General features: G+C 36.1%; 1 protein-coding gene across 4 annotated transcripts in view; it reads right to left on the reverse strand.

The window, feature by feature from the left end:
• Nucleotides 1-449: 449 nt before the first annotated feature.
• The window catches only part of PDS5A (PDS5 cohesin associated factor A), a 152,586-nt gene continuing 129,861 nt past the window's right edge, over nucleotides 450-23,174 (reverse strand). For all 4 annotated transcript variants that reach the window (XM_081302951.1, XM_081302953.1, XM_081302952.1 and 1 more), the window contains exons 27-33: nucleotides 16,539-16,671; nucleotides 15,171-15,290; nucleotides 13,631-13,693; nucleotides 11,661-11,806; nucleotides 10,125-10,233; nucleotides 4,289-4,635; nucleotides 450-3,343 (exon numbers count right to left, since the gene is read on the reverse strand). In XM_081302951.1, the coding sequence (XP_081159077.1) occupies nucleotides 3,340-3,343; nucleotides 4,289-4,635; nucleotides 10,125-10,233; nucleotides 11,661-11,806; nucleotides 13,631-13,693; nucleotides 15,171-15,290; nucleotides 16,539-16,671 (922 nt within the window). In that variant the 3' untranslated portion in view covers nucleotides 450-3,339. The remainder of the gene's footprint in view (nucleotides 3,344-4,288; nucleotides 4,636-10,124; nucleotides 10,234-11,660; nucleotides 11,807-13,630; nucleotides 13,694-15,170; nucleotides 15,291-16,538; nucleotides 16,672-23,174) is intronic.

The raw sequence follows: 23,174 nt of genomic DNA on the forward strand, positions 1-23,174 counted from the left end.
GCATTAGGGTGTGAAAGATAAACCCATTAAAGGTAAAATAAAAAACTAGGCATGATGGCTCCTCTTAACTCATTTTGTAAACCTATTGAATAATAGATAATTGTATGCAATCTGTTCTGTCCATGAACTAGCTATTAAACCAATATATACATATCCAAGATTTGTGCTAACTAGATATGCAGTAGGATAGTATGACTGAAAGTTACTTTTCGTGGGTTAAAGAACAAGTTCTAATTTTTCAAAATGTCCCTCACAATTTATCATCCATTATGTTCTTCTTCAGTTCCTGGAAGCCAGATGGGAGTACCTAGCCAGGAAGTATGAAGGTGGCATCTGATTTATCAGATTATGCAGACTCTAGAACCTAAATGGAAAATAATGCAAAGACATTTCATCAACTTTTGGCATACCTGGGTGGACATGAATATTCAGGGCTCCACACTACTAAATAATGCTGCATTTCTTTGTTTTATTTGAAACAGTGCATATTTTTAGCATTTTATGGTAAGATTTTACACTTGTCATTTACACAAATTACAAGATTCTTCTTCAAGTCTTTAAAAAATTCTAAAAATTCAGCCCATGTGCAGCACAATAATATGCAAAACTACTTTATATTATACACACTTTTTATCAAAGGAGATACAAAATTCTGGCTTGTAGTTTTAGACAAATACAAGAAGCTTCAAACTAGACACAAAGGGTTAACATCAATTTTCAAATATAAGTCTGCACTTTTGTGTTGTATTTCTCTGAGATGTGAATACCAAATTCCTAAGAGATTTTACATTTTCCTTTTCAAAGGAAAACTGACAAATTCTCTTAAAGTCCCTAGCTTTTTAACTCTCCTTTCCCTTAGTGCCAGACATGTGTGTCATTTAACAAAACCCTGGGTGGTCCATTTACATACCTATGAACAAGTGCACCTATAGTTAATTGTTCTCTTGTAGAAGCCTAAACAGCCATAAATAGATGCAAACGGCTGGGCTACATTTTGTGTAATATGACACTTAGGAACCTTCTTTCTCTTTAACTGCGTTTGATTAATTGCACTGCATTCAGTTTACTAGATTATCATCAATGTACTTTCTGTTGGTGACAAATTGGAGCTCTTTCCTAGGGAATGAACCCAGAAGTGCTTAACCACATCTCCCAGCCCTTTTTCTTTTTCATTTCGGGATAGGATCTTGCTGAATTGCTGAGGCTGGCTTTGAACATATAATCCTCAGGCCTCAGTCTCCCCAGTTGCTGAGATTAGAGGTATGTGCTACCACATCTGCCAAACTGGAGCTCCTAAGAATCAAGGTGTCAGGGCTGGGGATGTAGCTCAGTGTTAGAGCACTTGCCTAGAATGTGTGAGTCTCTTGGTTGGATCTTCAGCACCTCAAAACAAAACCAAAAAGAATTAAGTTGTCTGATACTAAGAGAACTTCGAACACACTAGCTGATTGCTTGAGGGACTTTACTGATACTTATGCATAGATATTCTTTTTCAGCATGTTGGAGGCAATATTTTATACTTTCTAAAGAGTTATAAAGAGATAAAAGGAAGAAAGAATAGGACTTTTCTGCACTTTTAGGAGACTTTGATGCACTTTGTATCATTGGAATCCACTGTTCCCTAACCATCTTCTAATACCTAAATGTGTGTATGTAGATGCATACTGAAAAGAACTATCCATCTTTCACTCAGTGATAGCCAACTCTAGATTATCTATGAGAACATTAGCGACATTTACTACCAGCAGATTTCATTCTTAATATATTCTTTTGACAATATCATTGTTTGTTTTACATTTTATGTAGACTATAGTTTAAGACCAGATATAATGCAAATGTTGCTTATTTCTGCCAGCCCACACTAGGTATGTGTAAGGAAAAAGCACATTTTTCTAGGGCTTTGGGGATGAGTCTAAGTGTACAGAGGGGGCAGAATATAAATACGAGCATAGAAAGGACAAATTTAAAAGTCCTCCTAAATCAGTGTGCCTTCATTATTTTATTTGTAAGTTTATGATTAACACAAACTAAGCCCAGTCACTATTTATATATATATAGATAATGGAGAGTTGACTCTAATCACGTTCTTGGTTTATGACTTTAGCCCTTTTGCATAAAAAATTCACAATAAAACATAATATAAAAAGATTAAAAAGACTGCCATATGACATCTAGAAGCATTTATTTTATGCAAAAAACTTAAATATGATTATGTGTACACAATAAGTGCACATATTCCCTATGCTGAACAATGCCAAGAAACATAATATATTGATGCAACATTTATCCCTAAAATAAAGATGAAAACTGAGCCCAGAACAGCAGACAAAAACACTTATTTCCCAATAGCACAATGCTGAAAACTGATAGTAATCCTAACACCTCCAATTTTCCTTACAAAGCTGCCAAAGTCCAACTATTTTAAAAAATTGACTTTTTTTTTACATTAATAATAAAAATCTGGTGACAAACATTATAAAACCAAATGCTGGGAAGTCTTTACTTCTTTAAAATTCCAAATATTCCAACATAATCATAGGAGTAAAGACCATTTTAAAGTGATATGCTTTATGAAACAAACAATATGTACATTTATTGCAAATTATATTAAACTAAAATGAAGGGGAAATCAAAATATGAAGTTTACTACTTGCAAATCAATAATTATTTTAATTATTTTCTCACTCTGATAAAAATCAGAAAGCAACATTTATAAAATTGCCACCACATCACTTTTCATAGCAGGGAACTGAAATCTGTACATCTCATTTTTGCAGAAAAGTAGACAGGCAGAAAGAATTATACATAAAAGTTTCCAAAAGGAAAAACAAAGAAATAATTTGATCTCTTTTCTTCTTAAAAAAAAAAAAAATTTTTTCAGTAGACTTCTGTTTCTTTCTTGTGTAACATGGGGATTCATGGCTCTAGAATGGATGAATTTTCAGTGTCAGTGTAAGGACATCTTGTTACTTTCTTTAAAATAAAAACTGCAGCATGGAAATTAATGATGTATTATGTGTTTAAACTCCAGATATGCAGGAACTGGAACCAAATGTTAAGCAATTTGCTTAATTATTGACTTTTCACAGGAAAAGTCTGGGGGGAGGGAGAATAGAGTTGCTTTTAGCCTCTCTCAAGTTTCTTCTGTACATTTCCATCATAGGACTGTGGTCATGTGAAAAGGAAGTCAGAGTTTCTTTCGGTTTTCAAGGCAGAAAGTGTGTGTTCTGAAGTGAACTTCGTTTTCTGTGCAGGGACAGTCTGAATCCAAGTTTTTGCAGAAGCTGGAGTCTGCTTCTGTTTGGCCTTCATTTTTTCCCTTACGAAAGAGTCTTCTTTTTACCTTGGGGACAGGAGTAGAAGAATACAGAGTTAGAAAAGATGTAGACAGGATAAAACCAAACCAAATGATTTCATTTCTATAGTTGTTAGCAAAAACACCAATGGAAAAACTTTTGCTTTCTACTGTTAAATGCTGCTACCAGTCCTATTTGCTTATAATGATAAGACCTATTTAACTGAAATCATAATTTTTAAATCTATAGTTTCAAAAATGATATTAAAGAAAAGTCATTGGACACTATGACAAAACGAAGTTATGAACAGCAAAATAAGATCTGTCTTCTGGGATGTTTGGTAAACAAATATATTTTGGTATACTAAAAACAAACAAACAACAACCAGGAGGAAAATGTATGTTAGTTCTATTAACAGGTTAGATGGAATCCCATTTTTCTACAGGGAATGTGATTCTGATTCCTGGTTAAGTAAAAATTAACTAAAGTGGGGGGTGGAGGTGGGGAGGAGATCTTTCTTCAAATTAGTGCTTTAAAAGCAGAGATTATGGGCTGGGGTTGTGGCTCAGCGGTAGAGTGTTGGCCTAGCACATTCGAAGCCCTGGATTCAATCCTCAGCACCACATATAAATAAATAAATGGTATTGTGTCCAACTACAACTAAAAAATAAATATTAAAAGAAAAGCAGAGGGCTGGGATGTGGCTCAAGCGGTAGTGCGCTTGCCTGGCATGCGTGCGGCCCGGGTTCGATCCTTAGCACCACATACAAAGATGTTGTGTCCGCCCAAAACTAAAAAATAAATATTAAAATTCTTTCTCTCTTAAAAAAAAAAAAAGAAAGAAATGAAAAGCAGAGATTATGAAGTGAAAATAAATGCCATTATAATTTTTGCAGGAAAACCAAATGCAGTTTTCACTTCCAAAAACTCAGTTGTTTGGGGTGACTGACACTAGAATTTATTCTAAGTTAGGGAAGAATGGTGTACATTACCTTTGTAAATCAATCTGTCTCTCTGCTGGTCCCGCCTTTTTGGCTACATCTTGCAGTTTGGGTGCTTTGGCATTACCTGCTTCCAGACCCCCAGGGCTTTCTTGACTGACTGCAGCTCTCTTCCTCCCCTTACTATTGGGTTTATTTATATCATCATTTTTGTTGCCCTGAGATTCGGACTTGGGTCGACGTCCTCTCCTGGGTTTGGAAGGGGCAGGTGGCCCTGAGTCATCTACTTTCTCATCTGCTTTTTGTTGGATATTCTCTGCACCAGCTGCTGTTACTGTTCTTTTCTTTCCTCGGTCACTGCTGATATTGCCCTGGGTAGCCTGATCAGAATTTATTTCCTAAAAGACCACAAAAAAATCCTGTAAACACAAATTCCTTAAATATCAATGATTGGTAGTTGAAAAGAAGTTGAAAGGAGCTGGGATTCCAGGGCTTCTAGTGAACTGTTTACATCTCATTTGAAAAGTCAGCTCTTTGAGGAGGACGACTGTGCCTGGTGCATACTTTGGTGCTTGTCACACATTATGTACTTAGTAAACATTTACTAAAATGCATAAGCAGGCCAGGTGTGGTGGCACATAGCTGTAATCCCAGTGGCTAGGGAGGCTGAGGCAGGAGGATCCTGAGTTCAAAGCCAGCCTCAGCAATAGTGAGGTGCTAAGCAACTGAGTGAGACTCTGTCTCTAAATAAAATAGGGCTGGGGATGTGGCTCAGTAGTCAATTGCCCCTAAATTCAATCCCCAATACCCCACCCACCCCCCCAAAAAAGAAATCACAGGTAGTACACAAGAGAGAAAGAAAATCTTTGATTTTACTATAATACACACTCCTCATCATTGATGGCATGCTCTAAATTTATCACTTTTCAAAAGGATATTTTCATAATTCAGTATGTATTTTCTTTCTTTCTTTATTTCATGGGATTTTAGTTTAGTATTAAGTCATCTAAAATTGTTCAAAGTAATAGAATCTCATTTTACCATAACATATATAATGGATTTAGGATAAATAATGGTTTGGGCTGAAGATGTGGCTCAGTGGCAATGTACTTGCCTGGAGTTCATGAGGCCCTGGGTTGGATACCCAGTACCAAAAACAGTTTAAAAAAAAAAAAAAAAAGGATAAACAACGGTTTTCAGAATGCAAGTGACATAATACATACACAAATGACATTTAGGAATCAGTTATATTTTTTCTTTTTAAAATTTTTTTGTAGTTGTAGATATACAGCATGCCTTTATTTTGTTTATTTTTTTTATGCAGTGCTAAGGATTGAACCCAGTGCCTCACACAATAGGCAAGTGCTCCACCACTGAGATACAGCCCTAGCCCATCAGTTATAATTTTTAAAAAAAAAATTTTTAGTTGGACTGGGGTTGTGGCTCAGTGGTAGAGCGCTCGCCTAGCATGCGTGAGGCACTGGGTTCAATCCTCAGAACCACATAAAAATGAAATAAAGATATTGTGTCCACTTAAAAACTAAAAAAAGTATTTAAAAAAAATTTTAGTTGTAGATGGACACAATATATTTTATTAATTTATGTGGTGCTAAGGATCGAATCCAGTGCCTCACGCATGCAAGGCAAGTGCTCTACCCCTGAGCCACAACCCCAGGCCCCCATAAGTTATAATTTGATTGATATAATTCTAATTGATTAAAGGGAACACTAATCATCCAAAAAATATTAAAATATTCATTTTCCTCAGAAAATTATTCCAGAATGGAGGAAAATATTACACTTCATCTTAGCCAAATTGCCAAGAAGTGATGGGAAAAATATTATAAATCTTTATGTCAAAAGAAAACTTACAAGGGGCTGGGTTGTAGCTCAGTGGTAGAGCCCTTGCCTAGCATATGTGAGACCCTGGGTTCGATCCCCAGCACCACCGGGAGGAAAAAATTACACAGTGCATCAGAGAACATATATGCAAAGTAATCTTGAAAAAGGAAAGACGATTTCTAGGTAAAACAACCACCATGACCACTTTTTTTTTTTAAAATTTTTGCACTGCTAGGGATAGAACCCAGGACCTTGCACATGATAGGCAAGGGTTCTACAACTGAGCCACAGGCCCAGCTCAACAAAGCACTATTACTATTAAACTCGAAGTAGGAACTATTCATTTAACTGACTTCTATGGGTGGTGGCTGCTGGACATAGATTGGGGAACAAAACAGATGTGATTCCCATCCTCACCTACAAGTGTGGCAGGCAGGTGAGTAATTTTTATTTTAAATATGACATATCAATTTCTAACCAGTCCTTTTCAGGAGACAATTATTTAAATGGAGAAAATAATAATACCTGAAGATACACAGCTTTGTAGATTTAGGGAACTCTGACCATAAGGAATGATGGCAGTGTAGCTTCAGATAAGGGAGGAGAAGCAGGCATGGACTGCTTCATGAATGCTTCATAGAACATGTCAAAATATGAATTATTTTTTAGTTTTAGGTGGATACTATATTCTTTTTTTTTTTTTAAAGAGAGAGTGAGAGAGGGAAGAGAGAGAGAGAGAGAGAGAGAGAGAGAGAGAGAGAGAGAGAGAGAATTTTTAATATTTATTTTTTAGTTCTAGGCGGACACAACATCTTTGTTGGTATGTGGTGCTGAGGATCGAACCCGGGCCGCACGCATGCCAGGCGAGCGCGCTACCGCTTGAGCCACATCCCCAGCCCCCTATATTCTTTATTTTATTTTTATGTGGTGCTGAGGATCAAAGCCAGTGCCTCACGCATGCCAGGGGAACACTCTACCACTGAGCCACACCTCAGCCCCACCAAAATGAGAATTTTTTTCTAGTGCTAAAGAAAGTAATTCATAACCAGAGGATGAACATAACCCAAACTGCATTTTAATAAAAGCACATTGGCTACTGTATGGCTATTGGATTGGATGGAAGAAAGAATGTTAACTAGAAGGTAAAACTACTACAGCATTAGAAGTTGAGTTCAATTTAAAAATGGGCAAAATATCAATAAGCAATTTATATAAGGGAACATTTAAATATTCAGCAAACACACTGGCAGTCAAAGAAATGCAAATTAAATTAATAGTGGGGCATTAGTTTCAACAGGTAAGAGTGAAGAAAGTAAAAAGAACTTTAAAACTGTTGGTGGGATTGTAGAGGGAAAAAGTACTTTCTCCCCCTGTTGACAGAAATGTCAAGTGTTTCATTCCTTCACAGAATGAATATGGAAATGTCTTAAATCTATAATATAGTTATCCTTTGATCCATGGTATAAAAGCACCAGGGAGAATTTGTTGTGTGAGTGTATAAAGAATATTCATTGAGCTGGCATGGTGTCATGTGCCTATAATCCCAGAAATTTAGGAGGCCAAGATGAGAGAATCACAAGTTTGAAACTAGCCTCAGCAACTTACCAAAATCCTGACACTATTAAAAACAAAACAAAAAACAAAACAAAAAAATCACTGAAACAGTTTTTTTGTAGTGGCAAAAGAAAGGAGAAAAACAATACAGATTAAAATGCTTAAAAGAAAACATTAAAATCATGTACTGATGACAATTACACATTTATGATAATTAGTGTATATGCATATGTAAAAAGGGCTCAAGTAAGCCAAATGAAGAGGCAAGCAGTTGTCTTGGGTACTGAGAAAAATAACATTGCCAATATCACTTGCCTGAATCCTGGGATGTATGTGTCTTGGTTCTTCTTTTCATTACTTCCCTTATTTATCCTTCCTATTTCAATTTCCTTCATAGAGTAAATAATAGGAAAGAATGTACTTTGTAAATATGTGTATATTTCTAAATATACACATCCTATTTGCTGAATAATTTCCACACAGATAATCTCCAAGAGATTGGTTAGCAATAAATTTTAGTCCTTAATTTTAACTTTTGTAGAACTTGGGATCAAACTCATGTTCTCATACATGCCATCTCCACCAATGAGCTACATTCCCAGTATTCCTTTCCCCTTTTTAAATTTTATTTTGTGACAGGGTCTAAGTTTTCCTGGCTGGCCTCAAACTTGTGATCTTCCTGCCTCATGAGGCTATCTGGAATTACAGACATGTGCCACAGCTCCTGGCTTGTATCTTCCTCCTCCTCCTTTTTTTTTTGGTACTGGAGATTAAACTCAGGGGCACTCAACTACTGAGCCACATCCTCAGCCCTATTCTGCATTTTATTTAGAGACAGGGTCTCACTAAATTGCTTAGTGCCTCACTTTTGCTGAGGCTGGCTTTGGACTCTCAATCCTTCTGCCTCAGCCTCCCAAGGCAATGGGATTACAGGCATGTGCCACCATGCCCAGCTTGTACCACTTCTTAATATGCACTCTAAGTATATGTAATTCAATGACTGTGAAATTGTGCATTTTTGTATCTATTAATATCCAATCTAGTTAATTCTTTATGAGGACCTGATAATATTCAAAAGTATTGGTTCTTGGATTCTCTAAGAATTTTGACAGTGAGAGATGGTACCCTGTTGTTACTTGAATCCATTAATATGCTGTGTTTCAGAGAGCAGGTAGCAAAAATTTGGATAGTGATAAATTAATCTAAAATGTATCCTTATTGATTCAGTTCATGTTCACATAATGAGGGATTAGATAGGAAAAGTTATTTTGGAATAATTGTATTTTATATACCTGAGAGTAATACTAAAACATTTGATTAAAAGGTAAGTATGTCAAAAATATAATTCTGTTGGAAAAGAAATACTTAATAGTGCTGGGTGCAGTGGAACATGCCTATAATCCTAGTAGCTTAGGAGGCTGAAACAGGGGAATTGTGAGTTCAAAGCCAGCCTCAGCAATGGTGAGGCACTCAGTGAAACCCTGACTCTAAATAAAATTCAAAACAGGTTTAGGGATGTGGCTCAGTGGTTGAGTGTGTGCCCTGAGTTCAATCCCTGGTACCTCCCCCACAAAAAGAATTTCTTAATAGTATCTTTAATCCACTTGTACTAAAAAAAAAAAGTTATCAGGGCTGGGGATGTGGTTCAAGTGGTAGCGCGCTTGCCTGGCATGCGTGTGGCCCGGGTTCGATCCTCAGCACCACATACCAACAAAGATGTTGTGTCCGCCGAGAACTAAAAAATAAATATTAAAAAATTCTCTCTCTCTCTCACTAAAAAAAAAAAAAAAAAAAGAAAGAAAGAAAGAAAAAAGAAAAAGAAAAAGAATGTGGCTGTTAAGTAAAAACTCAAGCGTACTTATAAATGTTAAACCATAAAAACTTAACTTTGAGGAGTACAATATATACAAAACAGAGTGCTGACTTCTGGGCATGAATCAATAAAATTCTAAAAGTAAGATCTCAAAAACTCACACTTCTATTCTTTCAAGGTGTAGAAGGAATATGGGGCAGAAGCATACTATTATGGGTGACTACATAAACTCTTATAAAATGAAGTGGGTAGATGCAGGCAGAATCATTTCTGCAGAGCAGAAGTATAGTAAGTATTGAAGAGAGTGAAAATCACACTTGTATAAAATGTGGTATACAGACCCAGTACATTTAGCATTTGGCTGTTGAAATTCTTACCCCTACCAGAAATCATAATAAGAACCTTCATAGGAAAAATCCACCTGTTAAATATTAACAGGACCTAGGGGTGTAGTTCAGTGGTAGAGTGCTTGCCTACCATGTGTGAGGTCCTAGGTTCAATTCCCAGCTCCTCAAGATAGATGGATAGAGGGGCTGGGGTTGTGGCTTAGTGGTAGAGTGGTTGCCTAGCACGCATGAGACACTGGGTTCAATCCCTGGCTCCACATAAAATGAACAAATAAAATAAAGGTATTGTATCCACCTACAACTAAGAGAAGATAAATTAAAAATTTTTTACCTTATTCTTTACTGGGTCAATATTTTTTACAGGTGTAACAGAAATAATTCTCACTGGGTTCTCCTCGTTTTCACTAATTCCAGTTTCTGTAGCCTCTGAACTCTGTTCCCTAGTGGGAAAGAAAAAAAAAAAAAACAAAAACAAACAAACAAAAAAAAACAAGGCTTCTTTTTTTACCACATACACAGAAAACTCCCCCTTTCACTCTTCCAATAAGAAACAGCTTTGCCTGGTTTAGAAATCTAAACAAGTGATGAAATGATCACAAGATGTAGATCTTCTATAATTACAGAGTACTGCTTTATTGTATCATATGACTGATTTCCATTTAATAATGTAAGGAAGAAATCACTGCCTAAAACCACCTGACAAAGATTAATTATCAAGAAACAAAATAACGTAATTATTCTAAATCTTATCTGTTGGGGGGTAAGAAACCCTAAAACAAAAATAAAACTATAAGTCATAGTATAGTACTGTAATTTCCAGTATTCTTAATGTTCTGCAAGAGAGGGGCTGTAAGGAAAAAAGGCCACTTAGGAGTGTTTGAAGCCCCATCTTCTCTCTAAACCACAGCTGTTCCATATTAATTCATTTTATATTTTGGAATTTTATTGCTAAAAATGGTTTAAACATTACTAGTTGAGTTTACCCTTAACATTTCATGGATACAAATAAAATGCTTAAAAAACCCAATATTTAGAGTTTAACAGCAGGGTCAGGTAGAAATTCTTTATTCAATGATTAACAAAGCAAATATGACACATTAATTATATGGAAAATGCTATATCAACATTACCTTAATCACATTACACTAATTAGATATAAAATTTTAAAAAGTATTCCCAGTTATTTAATAGTTATTTTTATGGTTTTCAAAGTGTTGAATTTTCTTATGTATACTGAATAAGCATTTCTATGTAAATTAGTTATATAACAAATACTTGTGTTTTTTTTTTTAATATTTATTTATTAGTTTTTGGCAGACACAACATCTTTGTTTGTATGTGGTGCTGAGGATCGAACCCGGGCTGCACTCACGCCCGGCGAGCGCGCTACCGCTTGAGCCACATCCCCAGCCCCAAATACTTGTGTTTTTAATTTTTTTAATTATTATTTTTTTAATCTTGTGGTGGTACTGGGGATGGAATCCAGGGCCTTGCATATGCTAGTCAAGTACTCTAATACTGAATTCCCAGCCTTTTTTGTTAACTTTTCTATGTACTTAGAATACTATATTATTTCAAAATGTTCAGTCTATTCTTGATTCTCCTCTTTAAAAAAACACGGGCTGGGGGGGGGGGGTGTCGCTTGCTTTGAATGCACAAGGCCTAGGGTTTGATCCCCAGCACCACAAACCACCCCCTAATCTCTCCCCAAACCAACAAAACATGTACAAGTCATCAGAATTATTTTGTACCAAAACATTTCTAAAAGTAGAAGTCTACTTTATGATAGAGTGCTTTAGGAATAAATTAAAAGATAAACCAAGTAGTGTGAGAGAACAAAAGAAAAAAAAAAAGAGAAAAAATTTGCCTTGATCGATTTCCGGTTGAGGGATTCAGCTCTGAATTTACATTAATATTGCTTCCGGTCTCAGTGCCAGTGGTTCTAACATAGGGTTTCCTTCCTGTTGCTGATAAAGGCTTGTTTACTGCACCTAGTACTCCAGTGGGCTTTGGCTGAAAAATCACACACACACAAATTATTTTATACTGTAGTGAAAGGGATACATATAATTCAGAAGCAGGTAAAGATATTCTTTAGCTTAAGCCAAGAGTTGTTACCTTGGAAGATTAAGCCCTAAATTTATTAGAAATGATAATGCTGTAAAAACATGTTTGGCTGTCTTAAAAAAAGTTATAAGCATTAAAAATGAGGCAATATTTGTTATTCCTTACAGCTTTACAATGCCCCCCGCCTCCATCAGGGTGCTTGAAATGGAACTCAGGATTCACAAAGAGGCAAGTGCTCTACCACTGAGCTGAGGCCTGTGTGGTTTTTTGTTTATTTTTATTTTTTAATATGATGAGATCATTCCATATTGCCAATTTTTGAACTAGTGGGATCAAGTGATCCTTACAACTCAGTCTCCCATGTATCGAGGACTACTGGCATGTACCCCCACACCTGGCTCTTATTGCTTAATCAAAATAAGTACCTAAAACATTGAAATACATAATAAAATGTCTTGTAAACAAACTACTGAATATATATAATATTTTTAGCAATTATTTATCAAGAATTAAATTTCTAGGGCTGGGGTTGTGGCTCAGTGGTACAGCACTTGCCTAGCATGTGTGAGGCACTGGGTTTGAACCCAGCACCACATTAAAAAAAACTAAATAGGGGCTGGGGTCATAGCTCAGTGGGTAGAGCACTTGCCTAGCATGTGTGAGGCACTGGGTTCGATTTTCAGCACCGCATATAAATAAATACAGGTAAATTGACCACTAAAAAAAAAAAAAAAAAAAAAAAAAAAAAAAAACAACAACTAAATAAACAAAATAAAGGTATTGTATGTTCATCTACAACTAAAAAAAAAAATATATATATATATATATTGTATATATATTTTTATATATATGTATATATAAAATATTCTTTGTATATATACAAATTAAATTAAATTAAAAAACACTTTTAGGACTCATCATATTAGTTTTATGAAATATTAATTATTTAACTCATTAGTATTCAAAATTCTTTTTTTAAATACTAGGGATTGAACCTAGGGCAATTTACCACTGAACTTATTTTTTTTTTAAATTTTTCTTTGTACCAACAAAATAAAAATAAATGTGTAACAACAAGAACAACAACAACAAAAAATTTTTTCTTTCTTTTTTTTTTCCTGTGACGCTGGGGATTGAACCCAGGGATTTGTGCATGCTAGGCAAGCACTCTACCAACAGATATGTCCCCAGCTTCCCCTCCTTTTTTAAAAAAAAGATATTTTCAAATTGACTAATTTATTAGCACTCCTTTTTAAAATTTCTATTTTATAGTTGTAGATGAATAGGATGCCTTTATTTTATTTTTTTACTTTCATGTGGTGCTGAGGATTAAACCCAGTGCCTCATGCATGCTAGGCAAGTGCTCTGCCACTGAGCTACAGTCCTAGGCCCCCAGCCCTTTTTAAAAAATTTTTATTTTGAGGCATGATCTCACTAAGTTGCTGAAGCTGGCCTGAAACTTATGATCCTCTGACCTTGGCCTCCCAAGTTGCTGGGACTACAGGTGTGAGCCACCATGCCTGACTATCTTATTTATCTTATACATGTAAGTTTATTACCCTATTTCTCAGTAAAATCTGCATTTTATATTGTATATAAATTAATTTGAAGCTTTTCATTATCGAGCAGAACACATGGTGGCAATTCAGAAGAGTAATTCATGGCAGAAAAAATTCTGACCATCAGATGCTACAAACCCATAATATGATACCTAAGGTACTATAAAATACAGAGGACATGCAGCAGAAGATATATATATATACTTAATACCTTTCCTGTTAATAGAAGCACTCTTGTCTCTTCTGAAATATAACTCTTGTCATTACAGAAGTCCTATTTAAAAAAAGAAAAACAAAAGCCTATTAAATTGTACATGTGTCTTTTTATCATACAAACAAAACTTTTCAGGCATTGTACCCTGCAATAATAATAATCATATTTATGCTTATCTATCTCAATTCATGACCTAGACATTTTTCTATTTTGAGAGGTAAATTTTCTAAATTTCAAACGAAGCAAAATCCTAATTTTTCATATGGCTTAGTGGAGTCTCCAAGGAAATTATATTATCCTCATTAAAGGGAAAAACCTGTCACTTAAGTAAATATATTTTGTTTCTTAGAACCATTAAAGAAACTTCAAAATATCACATAAAATCAGGAAATAAATAAGACATTTTAATGGATTTTTTTTTTAGAGAGAATTTTTAATATTTATTTTTTAGTTTTCGGCAGACACAACATCTTTCTTTGTATGTGGTGCTGAGGATCGAACCCGGGCCGCACGCATGCCAGGCGAGCGCGCTACCGCTTGAGCCACATCCCCAGCCCAAGACATTTTAAAAAAAGTTTTAAATTTCAAAATACTTGGGAACACTTCAACGAGCTTGGGTTATCTAGAATATTTACTGACATTTGGTGCACACAGGTCCTCCAGCCACAGAAAACAAAAGAATAAAAGCCTTATCTCTCACTGTAACTATAAAATGAAGTACATTAAAAAAAAAGAAAATCAATTTGGTAGTAGCAGAAAAAATGTATTACGTGTAATCAATTAAGAGCACCATTTATTGAACGCTCACTGTGTAATAAACTCTTCAACTAAACCTAGATACTATTAATTATTAACTATTCATATATATTTTTTATACCTACATTACAGAGATGAAGGAATTAAATTTCAGGAGTTAAAACTTAGTCCTCAAGTCAGAAATGATTGACGAGAATCCAGGTCAATCAACTGCCAAGACCAATTCCATGAACTCTAATATTTGATTTCATATGTAGATATATTTATATACTATACCAGTTATTTTATTGTCTATAAACATATTAACAGCATTTAAATAAAATGAGGTCAAAATAATTTTTAAAAATCTGAAAAAACTGTTTTTCCTACTAGAAACACTAGAAGGAACATAAGAACTAAAAAACTTTTTTTTTTTTTTTTTTAAAGAGAGAGTGAGAGAGGGGAGAGAGAGAGAATTTTTAATATTTATTTTTCAGTTCTCGGCGGACACAATCTTTGTTGGTATGTGGTGCTGAGGATCGAACCCGGGCCGCACGCATGCCAGGCGAGCGCGCTACCGCTTGAGCCACATCCCCAGCCCACTAAAAAAACTTTATTTGTATTCCTACTTAGGAGAGACCGATATATTATGCAGGGGTCTAAAGAAAATTTTCCATTCTTCAATAAACCTAGAGTTGTTTTTTTTTAAAACTCTGTACTCAAGATTATCTAATATTTGTTGATGTAATTTATATTTAAATCATTTTAGTATGGTAGAAAAATGAGGTATATAAAAAATTACCTTTTCAGGTTGTGTAAAAAATTTCATTGGAAGGACTGGGTCCTTTGGTGAATCTGCATTGCACAAAGCACTTTTACTATTTATAACACACAGAGCCACATCACATACTGTATAAAGTTTCTAGGAAAGAAAATAAAGATTTTTACATAATTTTCATGATTACAAAATAATCAAAAGAACCACTTCCACCAAATACATAAAAGTTATAAACAGACTATGTGGTTATTTATTCCTTGAACATTTCCTTTTTCTGTTCTGCATAGCTTCCTCCTGATAAAGGGGGCGGGTGGGATGACAAACAACCCCTACCTTAATTTAACATGAATGCCAAGTATGAAGTAGAGAAGACAAGTCAAAACAAAGAAAGCATACAACAAACATATTCATTTTTCTGTAACTCTTGGTAGAAATACATAAGACAGCACAGTTGTAAATTTCGGATCCCTCCCACCTGTACTGGTGCTGAGGATACAACCTAGAGCTTGGAGTATGAGAAGCAAAGGCTCTATCATTGAGCTATATTCTCAGTCCAAATACTATTAGTTTGTATCCTCTTGCTTTGCAGATACTTTGATGCCTTTTTTTAAACTGTTTTTTTTTCAGTTGCAGATGGACACAATACCTATATTTAATTAATTATTTTTAAAAAATCTGGTGGTGAAAATCGAACCCAGTGCCTAACACATGTAGGTAAGCGCTCTAACACTGAGCTACAACCCCAGCCTTTTTTATTAAAGAGTACTAAATATCCCAAAATAGGGATGGGGATGTGGCTCAGTGGTAGAGCATTTGCTTGGCATGCAAAAGGCACTGGGTTCAATCCCCAGCACTGAAAAACAACAACAACAACAAAAAAACCCAAAAACCAAAACAAAAGAAGCCAACCAACCAAACAGAACCCCTCCCCCAAGCCCCTAAATCACAAATTTTTTTGTGTGTGATAAAAAGCAATAAGGGGCTGGGGCTGTAGCTCAGTGGTAGAATGCTTGCCTAACACATGTGAAGCACTGGGTTTGATCATCAGGACCACATAAAAATAAAAGAATTTTGTCCATCTACTACCAAAAAAAGAAAAAAAATTTAAAGAGCAAAAAACAAAAAACAAACAAAACAAAAAAACCTGACCCTGAGTATATTTTAATAAATATTCTGCAGGGGCTAGGGTAGTGGCTCAGCGGTAGAGTGCTTGCCTCGCATGCGTGAGGCCCTGGGTTTGATCCTCAGCACGACATAAAAATAAATAAATAAAAGTGAAGACATCAAAATAAATAAATATTCTGCGATTAAAATTATGTAATGATCAGAAAAAAGGAGTTGATTTATTTTTCTACGACATCTTAATATCCTCTGGCCTAATACTCATCTTACTTCATTTGTCTTGGTTTCATCTGGAGACTGGGCATCTCTGGTTAGCTTGATGTTCTCTGCCATCTTCTTCATAAAGGCATGGCTATTATTTTCATTCTTTGTCATTAAAACTTCAAGCATGAACCACAGGCACCTAAATTGTAAAAATATTAAGGAGACAAAAATGTAAGTGTTTTTGCTTAATGAAATAAATATCTTATTGGAAAGGTCTGTTGTCAGAATGTAATCAAATAAAAAAAATAAAGAAACTCTACTCTTAGTAAGTAAGAAGTGGAAAATAATATATTAAAAAACGAAAACATAAGGCTGGGATTGTGGCTCAGTGGCAGAGCCCTTGTTTATAAGTGTGAGGCGCTGGGTTCCATCCTCAGCACCACCTCAAAATAAATAAACAAACAAACAAATAAAACAAAGGTATTGTCTCCATCCACAATTAAAGAAAAAAAAAATGAAAACATGAGAAATTCTGACATCTGCATGAAGCATATAAAAACTCACACTATAGTTATTTGGTAAACATTTAGATCATCTGACATGTCTAACACTGAACATGATGAGCAAAACAGAACCAGCCAGTTTTGACATACTGACTGAGATATGCAGGTTTATAATTGGTATTTTTTTTTTCAAAGAGAGAGGGAGAGAGATAGAGAGAGAGAGAGAATTTTAATATTTATTTTTTAGTTTTCGGCGGACACAACATCTTTGTTTGTATGTGGTGCTGAGGATCGAACCTGGGCCGCACGCATGCCAGGTGAGCGCGCTACCGCTTGAGCCACATCCTTAGCCCCTATAATTGGTATTGAATTCTGCTGAGATCCAAATCTGAATTGCATTTAGTAGGAGGCTGGTGTGCGCGCTAACAAGCCACTTAGCTAAATAATTATATCTTAAATCATTTTTGCTGTTTTGTACTTGCTACTATACACTCATTAATACATAAAGCATATGATTGCAACACAGTAAAAGTAAACCCTAAATCAGGCTGAACATTAGAATCACTTGGGGAACTTACATTTGACAAATCTGCGGGCAGAGCTTGTTTCTTTCTTTTTTATTTTTTGGTATGGGGGATTAAACCCAGGGGTACTTAACCACTGAGCAACATCCTCAGCCTTTTTTGTGTTTTATTTAGAGACAGGGTCTCACTGAGTTTCTAAGGGCCTTGCTAAGTTGCTGAGGCTGGCTCTGAATTTTCGATCCTCCTGCCTCAGCCTTCAGAGGGATAACAAGTGTGGACCATGGTGCCTGGCCAGAACTTGTTTCTAATAAATTACCAGGAAGAGCTATTCATGTGTAATCCCTGCAATTTGGAAACCTGAGGCAGGATTGCAAATTTGAGGCCACCTTTGGTAATTTAAGGAGAGCCTGTCTCAAAAAAATAAATAAATAAATAAAAAAGACTGGGTATATAAGTAGAGTGCTCCTGGCTTCAATCCCCTTCAATTTTTTTTTTAATTGCCAGGATGATTTATATGTAGGGCTACTGTGTTTCTCCATTAATGGGAGAGAATTAATGATATTCTGTATGAACTTTGCATATATTTCATGTAAATATTTTTTTAAATCTTTTTTTTTTTAAAGAGAGAGTGAGAGAGGGAGAGAGAGAAAGAGAGAGAGAGAATTTTAATATTTATTTTTTTTAGTTATCGGCGGACACAACATCTTTGTTTGTATGTGGTGCTGAGGATCGAACCTGGGCCGCACGCATGCCAGGCGAGCGCGCTACTGCTTGAGCCACATCCCCAGCCCCTCATGTAAATATTTTAAGAGACTAGCTTAATCATTTAAATAAATATTGGTAGCTTCTATAATACTTATTAACTCTGGCAAATAGTTAACTCTAGTTAGATCTAGATGGTTGCTTCAATTCTGGAAAATCAAATAAAGGAGAATAGGAAAGACAATAAATATGAGAAGAATAACAATCAGCTAATAGAACTTCTCAAAAGGTTTTTCTGGGTGTAAACTTCCCTAAGAGGTCACAGAGATTAAAAGAAAACAACAACAACAACAATAACAAAACAAACAAACAAACAAACAAACAAAAAACTATGACTAAAATCAAGTCTGATTCTATACTTTTAACAAAAATGCAACATAACTAACCTAAGTTATCTGAGCAATTATGTGCTGGACTAAGATGAACAACACAGGACTCATGCATTCTACAAGTCTGAGGAACTCTTTGTTTATGTGAACACTGAAATCATTAATTCTTTGGGTTCAGAATTCTACTGAGTTTCTATTAATTTGACGAGTCTTTGATCCTTTTAGACAGAACTATTACATTAAAAACCACACAGTAAGATTTTAAATATAAATATATATTTAAAGGCTATAATATGTACCAATGAAACATAGACTTTACTCACTGAATCAACTGGAAAGAAGTATGTTAATTCAGGATAAAAAAAATTATTAAATGTAATTGCTAATTTTAACCCATCCTCTGGATTCCTGTAAAGCTGTGCTTCTTTCCTTATCCATTTCCTTTCCAAGTCTTTTCACTGAGCTTTCTGAAATGTACTTTCCATAGAAAACAAATTTTAGTGAATGTTCACTTCAGCATTTTATCACAACTGAAACCAAGCTCCTCAGCTGCTCTCCAAAATACTTGCTCTGCAATTTCCTTAAGTTATATCCACTTATTCTACTAGATGTTCATGCTTAGAGTGGGAGGATAGGTTCAGCTTCTATCTTCCTTACTGCTGATTCCAGTTTTTCTGTTTGTATTACAATTTTCCTAGGAAGCTTACACCATCTGGCTATGTCTCCTATCCTCTCCTTGTCAATGTCATCTATCAACCTCCCCGTGATTTCTTAATCCCAATATTCCACTTTCTCGAGACCTCCTTTTCAGTTGTCCTCCCAGCCCCTGGCCTTGCTAATTCCTCAACTCTAACCTTCTTGGCTTTCTACTCCTGCATCTTCTCTTCATTATTCCCTTTCTGGTTTGTATTACTTGAACCAACATTTTAATCACTCTCCAAAACAGTCTCAACTCCCTTACAATTTTCCTGTTGGTATACTTGCCTTAAAATTCAAAACCTGAAACAATCCAAGTGTTTGGCTTATTGGCACCTACATCCAGAATGTTTAACTACTAGAGAAAAATTATGCACCTGAGAAGTTGAACTATAAATTTAAGATTTTCAGACAGTGTTTTACTAAATTGCCAAGGTTTGCCTTAAATTTGGTGACTCTCCTGCCTCAGCCTCCCAAGTCACTGAGATTACAGGTGTGTACCATTGTACCCGTCTACAGTAGCTATTTTCTTTTTTTTTAACCTTTATTTTGTTTATTTATTTTTATGTGGTGCTGAAGATCAAACTTTAGTGCCTCACACATGCGAGGCAAGCGCTCTACTACTGAGCCACAACCCCAGACCCTTCAGTAGCTATTTTCTATCTTCTACTCATATTTATGATTCTTTCACCTTCACCTACCAGCAAATATCCTGTTCTATGTGATAGGGATTGAACCCTTGCAAGGCAAGCACTCTACTAACTGAGCTATATATATCCCCAGCCCTTGGAAATTATTTTTATTCTTCTACCTTCACCTTTATCTATCCTTAGGATCGAATCCATTCTTCCTTTGAGACTCCACCTCAATATATTACCACCATTATTTTCTTGACCTGCAAATCATATCCCACCTTCTCTGTCTTCTTTCTAGAAGACTTTTATTGTTGGTTTCTTCCCTCCCTATTCACAGCTAATTTCTTCAAAGATTTGCCTACCTTTATTTATTTCTAGTTCTCATCATTTGGCAGTATGGCTTTTACCCAAATCACTTCACTGCAGAGGATCAAACACAGGGCCTTGGGCATGCTAAGCAAGTACCTACCACTAATCTATACCTTCATTCTATAGGTCTTTATAAAAAAGTCTCTCTGGGGCTGAGGATGTGGCTCAAGTGGTAGCACGCTCGCCTGGCATGCGCGAGGCACTGGGTTCGATCCTCAGCACCACATAAAAATAAAATAAAGATATTGTATCCACCTAAAACTAAAAAATTCTCTCACGCTGGGTGCAGGGGCACAGGCTTGTAATCCCAGCAGCTCAAGAGGCTGAGACAGGGGGATCACAAGTTCAAAGCCAGCCTCAGCAAACTAAGCAACTCAGTGAGACTATGTCTCTAATAAAATACAAAATAATGCTGAGGATGTGGCTCAGTGATTGAGTGTCCCTGTTCAATCCCTGGTACTAAAAAATAAATAAAATTCTCTCTTAAACCAGGCATGGTGGCATACACCTGTAATCCCAGAGATGCTGCAGCTAAGGCAGGAAGATCATAAGATGGATGCCAGTCTCACCAATTTAGCAAGGCCCTAGGCAACTTAGTGAGACCCCATCTCAAAATATAAAAAGGGCTACGGATGTTTCTCAGTGGTTAAGTGCCCCTGGGTTCTCTGGTACCAAAAAAAAAAAAAAAAAAAAGGATTAAAAAGTGTAGAAAGAGGATTGGGGTTGTGGCTCAGTGGTGGAGTGCTTGCCTAACACGTGTGAGGCACTGGGTTCAATCCTCAGAACTATATAAAAAATAAATAAAGTTACTGTGTCCATCTACAACTAAGAATACTAGAAGTATAGAAAGATACAGAACAAAGTATTAATTGTTAGGTCGGTGGCGGCGACTTAGTGGCAACTTAGAACAAAGCAGCCCGCACAGGAAAAGAACATCAATCAGCAAGATCTCCTGATTAACGCCTGTCAATCAACAGGACCCCCCCTGGCCAATCCTGGAGTTCAGCCAACTCCCCTGACCAACTTCAAGGGGGCAAGGGACCCTAGAAACACCTTTTCCTTGTCCCAAGCCCTTCCCTTCCTGCTGTAAGCCCCATAAAAGTCCAGTCCAGTCGAGCTTCCATGCGGTTTCTCCTCAGACCCTTCCCCTGTCCCCTCTGTGGGTCTGATCGAGTTCTGCCCAGGAGTGATATCTCAATAAAGCCTCCCCCGTCTGATCTGACATTAATAGCAGCAATAGGTTTTGGGGATGTATAATTATAAATATTTTCTTCTTTTAAACATATTTTCATATTGAATATCACTATGATAAGGAACAAATATTATTAAACACTAAAGGCTAACTTAAGTATGTTTTTTTCCACATACAAATATATTGCTACTGATGTAAGAAAAAAAAAACAGCAGAGTAGGAAGCTTCAGGTGTCTGCCACAAAGATAAAATAACTATTATACTAAGAAAAAAAAATCAGAATCAACTGTTTAGAATGCTGAGTCCCTATTAGACACTGAAGCCAGAGAGGTACATGAAGAAGAAAGTGGGGACTGCTTATGATAAAAGCACTTAATAAATTAGGATTAGAAAATAATTTCCTCAACATGAGAAAGGCAACATATAAAAACCCCACAGCTAAGCTGGGAACAGGGGTACACACTTGTAATTCCAAGGAGGCTAAGGAAGGAGGAATGCAGGTTCAAGTTCTCAGCAACTTAGCAAGACTCTGTCTCAAAATAAAAAATAAAAAGGGCTGGAGATTCAGATCGGCACCCCTGGGCTCAATTCACAGTACCCCCAAAAGAAAAACAAAACCCCCCACAGCTGGTATCTTTCTGGCTGTACTGCTGTAGATCCATAGAAGGATTCCCCCACCCCAACCCTACTCCCTGCCAGGTCAGAGTTTCAGGTACTGCCTAGCATAGAGAGCAACCCCTAGCCTCTTAGGTGGCCTTGGACTGAGAACAGGGCCAAGAGAACAGAAGGCCAGGAACAGGGAAGCTGCTTGGCTCCTTCCCTCTATAGCTCGGTACAGTCAGTCAGTGAATGACTACTAGGACATTAAAATTACATATGGGACTCATGTTCTACTTCTACTGGATGTGCAGTGCGGGTCTATAGTATGAAGTCTGGGAGGTGACATTTTTAACCAGTATTCTGAATGATTCTAATGCAGTGAAGAAGACAAAATAATTGGTCTCATTGTCAGAGTTTAAGAAGGGGTTAAATAACCCCCCCCCCCCCCCGCAAACAAGTGGTCATTCTTGAAAATGGATCCATTTTGAAGTTCAACTGGAATAAGCTATCTTAAAATTTTGTATAGGAAATTATACCTAACTTCATAATTAAGATGACTTATCATGTAAACAAAGCATGTGTGGTTTACTACAGCTTATAAATAATCATTTTTTTTCATGCATGATAGATTAAATGAACACAAAAGGAGTGAAGGAAAGTGAGGGGATTGTGTGTCTGTCAGAGAATGAGGGCAGTGCTACTGGGTACACTTCAGAAGAGTTTGGATTGTTTGTCTGATTTTGAATAGAAGACCTGGCCCTGGTATATTGGTGAATTGTCAAAGGCTAGGAAGAAAAATGCAGTTAGCCATAGCAATGGGATGATGTCTATGTTTGGGAAAAACCAATATCTAACTGCAGTAGAAAACTCTGAATGACCCCTTCAGCAAAAAAGCCAAGTTTGTGTGTTCTATTATATGGCCATTGTAACTCAATGGGATATTATAAAAAGTCATCTCATCGGTAATATCTGGTTTATATGAGAGTGAATATGTATCTATTACTGAAAAAAATGACCTAGTGAACTCAAATGAATTTATGACACATTCACAGTAATTTTCCAAATGTGACATTTGCAATACTGTTTGTTTCT

This window comes from Spermophilus citellus (genome assembly GCF_964194105.1).
Source record: "Spermophilus citellus genome assembly, chromosome: 8".
Classification (NCBI taxonomy): Eukaryota; Metazoa; Chordata; class Mammalia; order Rodentia; family Sciuridae; genus Spermophilus; species Spermophilus citellus.